This window comes from Pavona decussata, unplaced genomic scaffold, assembly GCF_977016875.1.
Source record: "Pavona decussata unplaced genomic scaffold, jaPavDecu1.1 SCAFFOLD_134, whole genome shotgun sequence".
In the NCBI taxonomy this organism is placed as follows: Eukaryota; Metazoa; Cnidaria; class Anthozoa; order Scleractinia; family Agariciidae; genus Pavona; species Pavona decussata.
Window position 1 is genome coordinate 4,662,501 of NW_028145547.1, and position 14,683 is coordinate 4,677,183.

The 14,683-nt window shown below is 40.7% G+C and overlaps 1 protein-coding gene and 1 long non-coding RNA gene across 3 annotated transcripts in view; both read left to right on the forward strand.

The window, feature by feature from the left end:
* The window catches only part of LOC146467872 (uncharacterized), a 44,994-nt gene extending 32,122 nt beyond the window's left edge, over positions 1 to 12,872 (forward strand). The window contains exons 2-3 of one of the 2 annotated variants that reach the window (XM_085125427.1): positions 8,249 to 8,595; positions 9,995 to 12,872. In XM_085125427.1, coding sequence (XP_084981553.1) covers positions 11,499 to 12,467 — 969 coding nt within the window. In that variant the 5' untranslated portion in view covers positions 8,249 to 8,595; positions 9,995 to 11,498 and the 3' untranslated portion in view covers positions 12,468 to 12,872. The remainder of the gene's footprint in view (positions 1 to 8,248; positions 8,596 to 9,994) is intronic. The other variant, XM_085125428.1, reaches the window with a different exon arrangement.
* LOC146467874 (uncharacterized) lies at positions 1,933 to 5,830 on the forward strand. Its single transcript, XR_014867664.1, has 3 exons — positions 1,933 to 2,067; positions 3,526 to 3,633; positions 5,680 to 5,830. It is a non-coding gene; the product is annotated as an uncharacterized LOC146467874 (long non-coding RNA).
* Positions 12,873 to 14,683: the final 1,811 nt, after the last annotated feature.

Genomic DNA, 14,683 nt, shown 5'->3' on the forward strand with positions numbered 1-14,683 from the left:
TCTTCTGGGGCTTATTGGCATCCATCGGTCTTGTCAGACTATGGAATTGCGCGCTGAAAGCATCTTCTGCTCTGGCTGGAAAGCCCAATTCTTGAATGACAGTCCTTTCCACAGGTGGAGCAGATGAAGGCAGAGTCTTTACTGCCCCTCTTGCTGTTTCTTCTTTCTTCTCCTTCGCTTCTCTTCTGTTCTTCTGGGGTTTATGACGCGCATTGGTCAAATGGAGACACCAACAAAGTACGACTTTGTCTCACCCTCCATTGTCTAAAGAAAAATACGTAATAATGATAACATAATAAATAACAACTACTGTAGTAGAATTCAAGTATTATATGAGTGGGTTCGACACCGGCAAACGGTAAAATTTCATCCATCGTGAAGCCTTTTCCAGTTGGTTTCAGTAACCGACTTATTTCGTTTTATTATTAGCATTAATCAAAGATTGTACGAGCGCGTTCGATTACTCAAATTTAATAGATTCAGCTAAATATTATGATGGACCCTTTCCTTCTAGTTTCAATTAGACTTATTTCATGTATCGTTATACTGCTTCACGGAATATTTGGGGTTTCTTCTATAACTTAACAACTGCAGTTCTGCTGCAGCTAGCCTAGTCTTGTGTACAGGAGCAAGTTACCTCTTGAAGGAAAATCCTCCAGTGTCGGCAGGGTACAACTAGCTAAGTTGAGTGTGACATAATTCCCGTAGAAATATAAAACAAAATGCAGAGACTGAAAATGCAAGCGAAAAGTAATGCGAAGAGAAAGATCTTTTAATTAAATTTTCGATTATCAAGGAACAACGATGCTTTGTAACCGAAAACTGTTTCTGATTCAGTAATACCTTAAAATTCGGGAAGTAACGATCCCCGATCGAAAACAACGTCAAAAAATTGTGGCCGCTAATAAATCCCAAAGTAGTAATACTTCCGAAAGTAGCGAACCCAGCCCCTTCCTTCCGCCGAAAATAGCGAGACCAAGGTCCAAGAGTATATTTATTTTTCTAATCAGTAGTCCAGAGAAAGTGATGTACGGAACTGAACTTGATCACGATAATCAAGGCACTTTATAGCAAGGGAAGGTATCGCTTCATGCCACAAAACATTATAAAATGTCCATTCGTGCTTCATCAGTTTACTTTGCACCGTGTAAAAACAAAACCCGTAAAAGTTCCATCAGGTAACAGGAGCGTATTTACAGGCACGTTCGTCATATTAAAAGTGAAAACTCTACTAGCGCACTGAGGTATTGATAGAGCAGACTAAAGCCGGCTTCACACTAGGCGATTTTATCCGCCGAAAGCGGCGAATTTGAACGCCACCGAGGACCACCGATTGATGCGGACACACTTGGCAATTTTTTCGCCGATTGCGGCGATGTGGACTTCAAGATTGTTTCCAGTTTCATCTTATCGCTGCTATCCACCATTTTGAAAAGTACTCTGATAAATTACCCCACCCTGATTGACTGGCGATTCGCAGCGATGAGCGTATAAAATCGCGGGAACGGCCACACTTGGCAAATGGCGGGGAGATATCTAACATGCCAGATATCGGCGATTTTATACGGCGATCGGCGAAAATCGCGAGGTGGAGGAGTCATTCTGTAAAGAACAAAACACGCATTTCACACCTCATATGACGTTATCGCTTTATTTTTTTAGCCTCCAAAGCAAACGTTTTAGTTACACTATGTACCCTCCAAGTTTCCTCGTCATAAGTAGCAGCACAATTTGTCTCCACCGCGTTTCCGTGCCCACCAGATTCAGGAAGTCAAATGTAGGCAAAATATGGTTAACTGACGATGGCAGAAGTTTTGCTGAGGCATGTTGGGTAAAATCTTGAAATACCTTTTGCCTGTTTTTCGTAAGACATGACAGTGAAAGTGTTTGTGATGTCATTTCAGTTCAACAACAACAACAAAACAAGCAGTAAAGATGCGTGTTGCTGTTATCTTCCTTTTGGTTATTTCCCTGTCAGTGGCGTTTAAAATTAAGAAAGAGGATCCAGCTTTCCTTGCAGATGAACAGGATAATCCTGCTCCAATTAAAGACCAGGAGGACAACAAGGTAATAACAAAATTTACAATCATGGGAAGGTGCCAGTATCGATTAAACTGTGATGAGGGTCCGCAAATATTAACCGCCAACTTTAATAGTTTGCAGAGAATTCTATCTAGCCGTTAGTGCATTCTTACGGTGAGAGCTTTTCGTTGAGAACGCACTTTACGAGTCGGGCGGAGACAGGATTGTGGCCCACCATTAATTTTTTGGTTGGTGGCATTTCTCTTTCTAGGTTAGGGCCAATTTCCGTGAAAGAAATGTTGAGGAGACTCTGTCATTTCACCGGGAAGAAGTAACAGTTTTGTTATCAACCTTGATGTTTTGGATTTTGCTGCATAATTTGCGCGTATTAGCAGTTACCTCATTTAATAGTTCCCATGTTCCGCGCAGATGTGTCTTTGCTCATTGCTAAAGTATCCATGGGATATTACCATTAGGTAATGTAGTGGCGTCTAAGTTACTATTATAGTCAGCATATGACTATTAGGTCACTTCTAAGAGGGTAGGTTGACGGTGGATGGTTACATTTTACAGTTTTTGACCGTTGACGGTTATCAAGGGGAAAATTTCCTCCACTACTAAGTACAATCATTTCCGGGAATTTAATGATTCAGTTACCTGCCAGGCTATTTGTTACTCTCTTTACAAAGCAACTGTTTATTATAGGTGGGAAACAACCGAAACATTTTCTCGGGCTCAAGTTAATAGAAGTGAAAAATTACAGTAATCAAGGGAAGTAATTTTCGGGACTTTGATAGTTGACCTCTTATAGAGGGCGATCGCTTGATACGGTGCCGCTTCATACAGTTTGCCTGTAGATGTTACAACAGTTGTCACTAGTTCGATATACAAAACGAGGTAACCTGGTGAACCTGTGACAAATGGCTAAATAAGGTAACTGGGCACCCTGTGACGAATGGCTAATCATTGCCCGAAACGGCCAACACTCGAATTTCTTCAAGATGACTAAACTGCCTTATCAACTGGCCATTTCAGTGTTGCTTTGAACCTCATTGTGAAAGTGAGGCTGAGTGCAAAGTTTTTATCATGACAATTAGTTTTCATTCATATGCAAACAAAACTAAATTCCATATAAAAGCTTTGCACTTAGCCTCGCTTTCATAATGAGGTTCGTAGCAACTCGGAAATGTTTTTCATTGTCCATAGATTATAAGCTTTCTATAAAAATTTTTAAATAGTAGTTTGCTTCTCTTTAACAAAGCATGATTATACTTGCATACATAGATACATGCACTTTTCTATAAAAATTTTTAAATAGTAGTTTGCTTCTCTTTAACAAAGCATGATTATACTTGCATACATAAATACATGCACTTTCCTACCTACACGTTGATAATAATGATAAGTTGATTAAGAGGACGTAAAAGAGGCTCAAGTTTTAATATTCCAAAAAAAAATAATAGGTCGTTATTTTTTCTACCGCCTTCAATTGTTTCTGTTCAGATTACGAGACTTAAAGAACGGAACTTTGGTGCACTCGATATGGAAGACGCACAATGCTGTGTTGTATGTCGCCCACACTGTCTTTGTTGTTATTCCTAACTAGCGTTGGTAAGCAATTAACTTACTGCTATCCTTTCATTGAGCGCGCGAACCCGCGATGACATGATGACGTTTAGGTAGCCATGCTAATCAGGTGAACGATTGATGTGCCTGTGCATAATGCATATGGCAACTAAATGAACAGATACGCTCTTTGTTTCTTCAAAAACCCTAACAAAGAGTTTCAGGCTGAGATAAGCTAACTTGTAGCAACATGCTAACCACACACTTAGCACTGAACCTAGTCAGAACCTTGTTCTTTTAATCATTTTTGTCAGACGGCCACGATTGTTTGAAGCAACATTAGGTCAGTGCAGGACTTTACAAAGTTCAATTTACACGCACCTTAGAAACTTGGTATGTGGAGTGTAGTTAATAATACATGCTGAGGATTGTGAGGTCGGCCATTTCAGGTGAGGAGCAAGGAGTGAGGATTGAGGATTGAGGATTGAGAAGTGTGGAGGTGGAGTGTGGAGTGTATGGTGTGGAATGTGGAGTTTGGAGTGTGGGGTGAGGAGTGTGGAGTCGAATGTGAAATGACGAGTGTGCAGTGAAGAGTGAGGAGTGAGGAATGTGAGGTGTGGAGTGTGGAGCAAGTGTGTGAAGTGTGGAGTAAGAAATGAGGAATGAGGAGTCAACAGCGAGAAATGAAGAATGAGGAATGGGGAGTGTGGACTTTGGAGTGAAACGAATGTGGAGTGAGGGGTAACATGTGCGGAATGAGGAGTGAGAAGTGAGGAGTGAATCGTAAGGAATGGGACTGTGGAGTGAGGAGTGGGACATCACAAATGAAGAGCGAGAAATGGGGAGTGAAGGGTGAGGAATGAGGAGTGAGGATAATAAGTGTGGACTGTGGAGTAAGGAGTAAAGAGTGAAGAATGTGGAATGTGAAAAGAGGAGTGTGGAGTGAGGCGTGAAAAGTGACAAGCGAGGGGTGTAGATTAAGAAAGAAGGAGCAAAGAAGGAGAAAGGAGGAGTGTGGAGTGTGGAATGAGAAATAAGGAGTGTGGAGTGAGGAATAAGAAGCGAGGAGTGAAGAATGAAAAATGATGAGAGCGGATTGAAGAGTAAACAGGGTGGAAAGTGGAGTGAGAAATGAGCAGGGAAGAGTGTGGAGTGTGGTGTTAAAAATAAGGAGTGAACAGTGAGGTGTGAAGACGGAGGAACTAGGAGTGAGGAGTGTGGAATTTGGAGTGAGGCGTGAGGAGACAAGGGTGAAATACGAAATGTGGAGTGAAGAGTGAGGATTTGGTAGTAAGGAGTATGGAGTGAGGAATGGGAAGTAAGAGGGAGAGTATAGACGGGGAGTGCCCGGTGTTGAGTATGTAATGTGATGTGCTAAGTGAGGGTTGCGAAGTGTGGAATGCGAGGCCATGCAAAGTAAGGAGGGCGATCTGTGGAGTGTGTAACGTTAGGTACCGACGTAACTGAGGAGTGTGAGATATGGAATGCGAGAAGTGAGGCGCAAAGTGAGGAGTGCGAAGTGTTGAGTGTGGAAAGTAAAGAGCAAAGAAGGAGCGTGAGGTGGACTATCAAATGTGATGTGCTAAGTGGGGAGTGCGAAGTGTGGAACATGAGGCGATGCGAAGGGAGAAGTGCGAGGTGTGAAGCATGCAACGTTAGGCGTGGGTTTGAAGTGTTAAGTGCGGAGTGAGGAATGTGAGTTGTGAAATGAGCGTGTATGGTGAGTATTGACTATAAATACCAGCTACACTTGAGATAATCGGAGAATGATGATAAGTCGAGTAGACTGGAGAATGAGAAGGTTTGAAGCTGGGTGTGTACATTGTCAGAAGTGAGGTGTTAAGTGTGGAGTTTTGAGTGTGGAATTAAAAGTGTGAGGTAAAGAGTGTGTAGTGTGGAATGTAAAGTGTAGTGCATGTAGTGTTCAATGGAGTGTAGGGTGTAGAGTTTGAAATGTGAGGTGTGATGTGTGGAGTGTGAAGACCGCGGTGTAGCACAAGGAGTATGGAGCGTGGAGATTCTGGGATTGATTTAATAGAAAGAAAGAAATTCCAAGTTTATATATAATTTTAACCTTTAATTTCTTTGCAGGGTCAACCCAGAAGTCATAACCAAGACAGTTTATTTAGCGAAGTATTAGTTCATGCTTAGGATTCCTGCTTGCAGGTACTGAGATACTTACATATAAAGTGTAATAAGAAAGAGAACTTTCAAATAAAGGTGTCTTTTGAAACCAGTTAAACTAATTGTCTTAGTTTCCTTGAATATATTTACATTCGATGCATTGCCGTGCTCCACAACAAATACGCACGACCCACCCTTTACCAAGTGTTCAAAAACTGATAACCCACCCCCCTCTGCTCCGGCCCACCCCACCCTATACTTTTTGACAATTAGCCCCTTAGTACAAAGCCTGTTTCGGACTATTGAAGCTGGTTAAAGATGCCCCGTCCACTTTCTCTGATTCCAAGCAACAGAAGCGCCTGAAAGTTTTGATTAAATTACACAACTTGCTTGATTAAAAAAATGTTGTCTCCTTAGAAATTTAAGTGGGACTAGGCTGAGAAATGGCGGCGTGAAGACGTTTGTCCGCTAATTTTTGACAAATTGTGTGGTGAATGGCCGTATTTTTTTTGTCAACTGTTAAACAAAAGAAAAGATATTTAGTCGACCTCCTGCGACGAGTTTAATAATTCTCCAGAAACTAAAAAGCCGAAGCAGGGCTTATCGCCAAAACTCATTGCGACAAACAAGAAGACGACAAAGTAATAACCTTCAATATGGCAGAAAATATTAGTTTAAAGCTTCAAGAAATACTAAGTAAACTCGAAGCGCTGGACAGCATAGAAGTTGCAGTTAAGAACATTGAGGCTACCCAAAAGAATCTGGAAAAGCGAACCAAGAAGCTAGAAGAATTCCAAACTGCTGCAAAGAAAGACCTGGATGAACTAAAGAGTGCGAATGATTTTGTTGAGAGACAGCTAAAAAATGCAAGTCCACGAGTGCCGTGCCTTAAAGTGCTTGTTTGAGTACACGTGTGAATTGCCCAAGGGACTCTGTTTTCCTCAGGTCACATCGAAGTCTGTTCCATAGGAATTGGTGCCACTGTAGCTAAAGCTATTTTTGTAATAGTCTTTGTGCAGTAATGGAACATTGAGTCTATTGTCAGAGTCCCTTAGGTCATATGCAGTTTCTTGTTTTTCAAATCTGGAACATAAGTAGTCTGGAGCTAACCTGTGCAGAGACCTATAAAACATCGTAGCTCTTTGGATTTGCTGCTGATGGGCTAGGCAGCCGCATCATAGTTTCAGAAAACACGCGCTACTCTATTTTTTAACTTATTTTGCAGTGTCCCCAAACAGGGAGGCAGCGAGGTCGAGTGGTTAGGGCGCCGGACTTGAAATCTGGAGGTCCCGGGTTTAAGTCCCGCTCTAACCGCTAGCTGGTGTTGTTTCTCGGTAGCCCTGAGTTCAACTCCTCAGATGCGCTTGTTACTAGCCAGCTTGTCTGCCTCCTGCCAGTTGGGATTTTTAACCATGTTATTTTCAATTTAAGGTGGCTTACTACAGTTTTTGTACTGTGCGAGTCTTTGATATGCGCGCGCGCTGCCCAAAGCACGCCAAAAGCATCACGCGTGAGGAAAATCACGCAAGCTTGCTGAGGAAATCCCGCGAGCACAAAACAAAATGGCGGCTCTCGAAAAAATTTCCTAGTATTCCAGGTGGGTTTCAGAGGTGTGTTTACAGTAGCTAGATCGTGTTTGGGCTTAATAACTGAAAACACGTGTTGTCTAATGGTTGCCGTTCCTTAACAGCCTTAAAGCCTTTGCAGAGTTGTGATTTTGCGCCAAATGTTTGAACACGAAGGCAGCATGCACTCACCAGTTGGAGTGCGCGCGCGCTGGAACTCAGGTATTCCCGGAACAAGCATGCGCAATGGTCTTCTCACCGTAGGTCGCAATAACTATTTTTTCTCGCTTAATTTCTCCAAATCTGGCCGTTCAAATTTTTGCTGTTGACAGAAAACACTAAAACGGAAACGTGAACATTTTTTAAAGAAAATCTGTCAGAATTTTCTTTAGGAATTTTCAAATAAGGCAAAATTTCCCAATTTTGTCATTTGCCAACTTTCTCCCTGACATACGGCTAGGTCATACGGCTAGATTTAGAGCCAGACAACTTTAAAAGGTGTAGTTTCCAGGCCCCCAATAAGACTCATTCTTTTGTATTTAACACTTTTTGAGCATTCCAAATTTAATTTCTGACTCAAAATTATCTCTAATGTATTTACTGTACTAGGAAAAATGTCCAAGAAAATTCCTGTTGGCGTTTTTCTTAAGTTTGATTTAAGGCCTTCTTTCACTCCAGAAAACTGTAGTAAGCCACCTTAAATTATTTCTTTGTGAAGTTCAATTCTCAGCCCCACTAGAACTTGTGCTATAAACACTGCCGAGGGTAAATAAAGGTTATTTGTTTATTTTTTTTTCTTATTTATTTAACAGTACTGCAATAATCAAAGCGTGGTTGTATCAGAGCTCGCATTATTAGATTCTATTCGGAGTACAAAGAAAGAATTGTACAGCGCTGTACAAAACAGACTGCTCAATGGCCTTCTTCCTTATTTCCCGAGAAAAAGGAATTTCACTTGCTGTTACTCCAAGGTTGAGAAAAGATAACATCGGCCTAAGGGAGGTGACGTCATCGGCTTATTCTTCGGAGCAGCCACGATCCGAGATCCGATTATACAGTGATTATACCGGAAATTGACCTGCATTCACTCTCTTTTAGTAGTAATGGCGGACGACGTCGGTGAAATAAAGACTTCGAACGTTTGTTAGGATTCGTTATGGTAGAATACAGAGTTCTTTCTACTTTCGTTTCTCGGCGTCTGAACACTGATCTCAAGGATTTTACGCTCGATTTGTGGAAGAAACGTGGAACTATGAAAACAGTCAAGATTTGCTCAGGTAACATCGACCTACGGGAGGTTAGCATCGACCTAAGGGAGGTACGTTTTATAGCACCACGTTTGTATCGTATGTGTTATACTGGCACAATCGTACACATGGAAAGCTTATTTGCAAGCATTAAAACTTACAATCTTGCAGGGGCTTTTCTAATTGTTGACCTGAGTGTCATTTCATTTATTACCAACTCATAACATCCACCTACAGGAGGTTAACATCTACCCAAGGGAGGTAGAGTAGCCTACAGTGTACATTTTAGAGTTTATGTTTTAGAACAGTCAATTCATACGCATATAAGCTTGCACTCTAGCAGGGAAACTTGGGATCATAAGGAGCTTTTCTATCATTGACTTGAATTTCATAATTTTCATTTTTACCAACTCATAACATCCACCTACAGGAGGTAAACATCTACCTAAGGGAGGTTATGGTTTTTATAGCACCATGCAAGTGGGTATTATAATAAGGAACGATTGACTTGAGGAAAGCTTACGAATCTTAAGGGGCTTTTGTATCTCGTGTACATGCCGTTTTAGAATAAATTTATTTATAACGAATTATTATTAATTAATAGTGCTTTCGAAATACATAGGCAAGTAAAAACTAACGATATAAGGTTCCGACGTTTCGGCGACGTCATGACGCCATTCTCAAGGAATGAATAATATAAGCGAGTTCAACGGAGTAAGATCTTAGATTAACATAATGAGTAATTTAAATAAATACTTTGGCGAAGTATTTATTTAAATTACCAAAGTATTTATTTAAATTACTCATTATGTTAATCTAAGATCTTACTCTGTTGAACTCGCTTATATTATTCATTCCTTGAGAATGGCGTCATGACGTCGCCGAAACGTCGGAACCTTATATCGTTAGTTTTTACTTGCCTAAGAATTATTATTATTATTATTATTATTATTATTATTATTATTTGAAAAGCCATTTAATCTCACTAGAATAAGATTAATGACAGTTTTCTCATTTATTTATTTACACTCATAACATGGAATATAATATATTATTATCAATATTATTTTTTGGCAACACACTGACCTACGCTGGGCCATTTATATTCATCTAATGAAACACTTTTACAGCCATAAAGATTTGCTGTGAGAGGTGTTATGGGTTTAAATAGAAAAATTGCAGGTGCATTAAAATAGCATAATAGCTGTTATGATGATTAAAGGCAATTGTTTTCTTGTTGTTGTTGTCGTTTTTTTCTTGGTTGACCCCATCAACCTGTAATTTTCACATTACATTTTGCTACAAGTAACTGTTTATGACTGTTGAAATGATAGATCATTTTTAAAAATATAACCCTTAATATGTCAGAATTGATTTTAATTTAATTTGTTATCACTTACAAGAGGTTTGACTGTTTGACTGCTTACTACAGTACATTGACAATATTGGTTTTATTTTATTTTTTTTCAGAATGCAATACTTAAACGGTGCAGACCGCTGAAGAAACTGCTACTTCAAAGACACCTATGACTCATTAATTCCTCAAAAGACATTGTGTACAACAGATGTTGTTGAACTATTATTGTCAAGCTTGACCTCTCGTCATGTGGCAAAATTATGTAAAATTTGATATTCAAGTTTGTAGGGTTAATTGACGGAGGATCTCTCATATAATGATGGATTGGATGTAAATGGTCATAATTTTGTTCCTCTCTGGCAGGAAATTGTGTAGATTCGTATATATGTACCACTTAGAGTGCAAAGATACAAAATGACCAACAGTTTTTAGTAATGTTTAATTGGAAGAAAGATTCTTAGTCTTTTCCACAACTTTAGGACGGTGCCTACTATTGTTACTGGGCATACGTTCTGCGCATCTGGAGATATTCGGGTTTCCTATGGGTGGTGCCTACTATTACAGGGATATTTTTGCGCACTTTAAAACTATGCGGAGAAAGCAGAACTTAGCAAGTGATTTTGGTATCCAAAAAGAAAATTGGGGGGAAACCATGCATTTTTCAGAGATAATAAAGCTTCAATTTGGAAAGAAGCACCATACATTGCTTTGTATTTTGCTGCTTTTTAGAATAATTGTTGCTTAGTTATCACTGAAAAATGCGTGCAATAGTGTCACTATACAGTTGCAGCAAGGCCTGAGAGACAATTTTGTGATTCCACTGAGTGATCTGTGGCCGTGAATGTCATATATATAGTCAAGTACTTGACTGCTAACCATACTAAGGACTGGTACTGGTCTGCCGAATCGTGAAATAATATCACTGAAACTGCAGGGATAAGATAACCTTCTAGGAAGAACACAAAGTCCTTCCATTCCACTTGTTACGGTTCTTTGGTAACAACTGAAGGAAGGACCTCGGCGAGAAGTGGAAGATCGTGTTTTCTAAACCTGAACTCGGCCAAGCACTCTGCATCGTTTATATGATCAAGAGAAAACCTTTCGTAATTCTCATAGCAAAAGTCGGGATTTTTTGGCAAATACACCTTGTACAAAATCAGCAGCTCTTCGTCATCCAAAATGCTAGGAGCGTGACTTAGCAGAAAAAGCTCTTGAAGCTCATGAAAATTAACCATTTTACCACAAAACTGCAGCGCTTTTGTTTACGTTCACGTCGTACGTCGAGCAAAGCTTAAGTTTTTATTTTCCCGCCTTCTCCTTGCCGTGAACGAGCTATTCTGTCCCCGCGGTACAATCCGTCGTCGTCGTCCGCTTCGTCGTTGCTGCCTAAGGTCCCAATTGATAACCAGTATGCTACCTCTAAAGGAAATTCTCAACCACCTTTAAGTTCTTTTTAAAACTTTTGGCGTTCATTCTCCTGGAGAACAGCGTGATGTTTATTCTCTTGGTGATGGCATAGCTCGCTTGAACTCTGTAAATACCTTTCTTGAGAACTGCATCAGAGAGGCTAGGGATGTTTAAGATTTCCAGGGTCAGCCAAGTGGCCCAAATGGAACAATGTCTCTACAAACGATGTCTGACATACAAAGGTTACTAAATTCTCTTATTGAACTAAACGCCATGGTAACTGAAGAAAACCCTGCATTCTTTCCTGAAGTCGATCTTCATAGTTTACTTACATTACTTGTAGAGAATCTCTTTGCCGAGATGAGGGGGGGATCCACAGACACCCCACAGGTGCTGGACTTTGCTCGTCGATTCTCATCTTCTTCAAGAGAGCTGATGAAAAGGCTATCAAAGTGCAACTTTAACTATTTCACTTCAACAAAGAGCTACTATAGCAGACCTCAATGTGCTATAAGCTTCAAAGATTTGCCTCAAATGCCTAAATTGGAAAAAAAGAAACTTCCTTCTGCAACTATGGTTCAAATGCGGGAATGGAAACAGCAGTACAGACAAAGTGTTCGACAACAAAGCGTGCGCAACATGAGCACCGAAGACCGACCAGGGACTCTTCCTGTTAATGCATATGAGGATGAGACTGTTAACACTGAGATGTTTGACTTTTCAGTCCTTCGAAGAGATCCTTTGCTATGTTCCAGCGGGCAAGACAACATTGAGATCAGTCAGAGGAGCAAAGATGCTGAAACCCTGGATATGCCTTGCATCGTGGCAAAAAAGGGAGAATTTGCGGCAGTCAAACACGATTTCGCACCTAAGGGACTGGCAAGCAAACCATGTCCATTTTTTCTCGTGCAATTCCAAGAGGACATCCTGGAGAGTGTCCCTATCAAGAGGTACGACTGTCTGTGGTTCCTCAAGGACCTTTTGCCATTCCGTTTTACCGAATCTGCCATCGGGAACACAACTGTTGTGTCACAAGGAATTCTCGAGTATTCAATTCCATGCGAAGATGTAGAAGAGGGGACTGCCATGGTTGAAAAGGAGTGGTATAAGAAAACTATGTTTTTGGCATTGGATGAAGGTGACACCACAACCACCACAGAGAGAGCACTAATTGCTTAAGAAGAAGATGAAGATGTGCGTGGGACGGATGGGATGCCAACCCGAAAGTCGACAAGGTCTCTAAGACAGGTCAAGGACAACAACTTTGTATTTGTTTAAATTTTCAAGTCATGGTCAAAGACATTTTATAGATAAAATACGTGTTGGAACAAAAGGTTCGTTGCAAACTATAGTAAACATGATTTGACACTCCAGACAATCCACACCCGAAAGTCAGGATGGAAAGGGTCACGAATCAGACGAACAGTAAACAATATAATCTAGGACTGGGTAAATATTGAAATTATTAATCTTCATCAATTATTATTTGTATCTTCAAAATGATCTCTCAAGTTTTTTTTTTTTAATTACTGATACCTGCAAGCAAACTGCTAAAGGAACGTCTGGTTACTATAAAGTTGTTTTTATCGCGCTCACTACAATTATAACAAGGTTTTCATTAAATCCCTAAATAAGTTGTTGCATATCATTGTAAACTGAGATAAACGCGTATACGTGTATTATGTACTTCTCGGATCGTTTTTCTTTATGCCCATTAACACGCACAAACAAACACAAAAAGGCAGTAATCAAGAATCAGTGCAATCTGGGAAGTTGAATGATCAAACTTGAAAATGCTAGGCTCCGGGCTCTGCGCAAAATGCCTTTGAGCTCGGGGCTCCACAGCCAAAAAAGGATCAGGGCTCCAGTCAGTAAAATGATAGGGCTCTGGGCTCCACAGCAGAAATTTCAGGGCTCCAGGGACCCCCCTTTGGGACCCTGGTTTATGAGTTGTGTTTATCCGTGGAATTTGTGCGGTTCAGCTAGCGGTAAACAAGCGCTGCTATAGTGAAAATTAAGAAGAATTCAAGAGTTAACGGGAGTCTGTTGATTGGAACATATGAACATGGCGCAGGCGAATTCTACAGTTGAAGAAGCCACAAGCGATAACCATCAAGTCTGTGTTTAAGAAGTCGAAGGTGAAAAGTACACATGCCCAAGTAAAAAAATTACTACCGTAAAGGGAGAGTCACTTCGCTTGGAAAGGCTTACACAGGAATGAAAGGCTGCGGGAGTCGCTTTGAAAAAGCAAATTATGAAGGTGACCTCTCTAGTTGAATCGATTGAAGAAACAAATGCAAACGTTCTAGAGCAAGAGCGTGACAGTGTAGACTCATGTAGAGATAGAATGAACGATGCTCATGAAAATTATTACAAGGAATTGTATGACCCTAAGAAACTAGATGAAGCGCTCAAGTGGTTCGCTATTCGGGATCAGAATACTTTCAATGCCATATTGGAATTAACGAAGCCTTGCTCTCAGTGGAAAAACAAATCAATGACAGAATGTCTCTAGTTTCGGCCTTAAAGTTATCCAAACTTTCTTCCGCCTCTTCGGCAAGATTGAGAAGAGCAAAGACAGTGGCTAAGGCAGCTTGTCTTCAAGTAGAAATGGATTTTCTAGCAAGGAGAAGCGGAGTACAAGAAGCTTGCCTTTTAAAACGAGTTAGCTAAGGCTAAGGCTGAGGAAGAAACGATGCGCAAAATCGAAGAAGAAGAAATGCAAAAGGATTTCCTCTCTGTCTCAAGACACGAATCACCAATTCTAAATGACAAACTCCAGCCAATACCCAAAGTAGAACCCAGTGTGACAAAACCGTTGCATGCTGACAGGATCTTAAATCCAGAGGCTCTGCCCTTTGAACCGCCAAATGCCTGGTTGTAAGCCAAGTTGCACAAGCTGGTGCATCACCAACACCTGTATTATAGCAGGAGATTTCGAGCAGAACAGACGAATTAACCTCTGTGGTGAAGCTTGTCGCTGAACAACAGAGAATGAATCTCCTCCCAATGCAGCAACCTCCAGTTTTCTCTGGAAACCACTTCGATTACGCAGCATTTATCAGTGCCTTTAATAGAATGCCAAGACGGCAATCCAAAGCAGAGGCTGTATTATTTAAACCAGTACACATACCTGGGGATGCTAAGGAATCAATCCAAGACCTTATCATTCTCGACTCTCCGGATTCCTATGATAAAGCTAGAAACGTATTAAAGGAAAGATTCCGTCATCCTTATCGCATCGCACTGGCCTACAAGGAGAAACTGAACACTTGGCCTCCTATAAAGGAAGGGGACGGTGTGCGTTTGCAGCAGTTTGCTGACACATTGATGCTTTGCGAACAAGCCATGAAGACTAGGGTACATGGAAGGCCTTAACTCTAAGGATGCTCTTA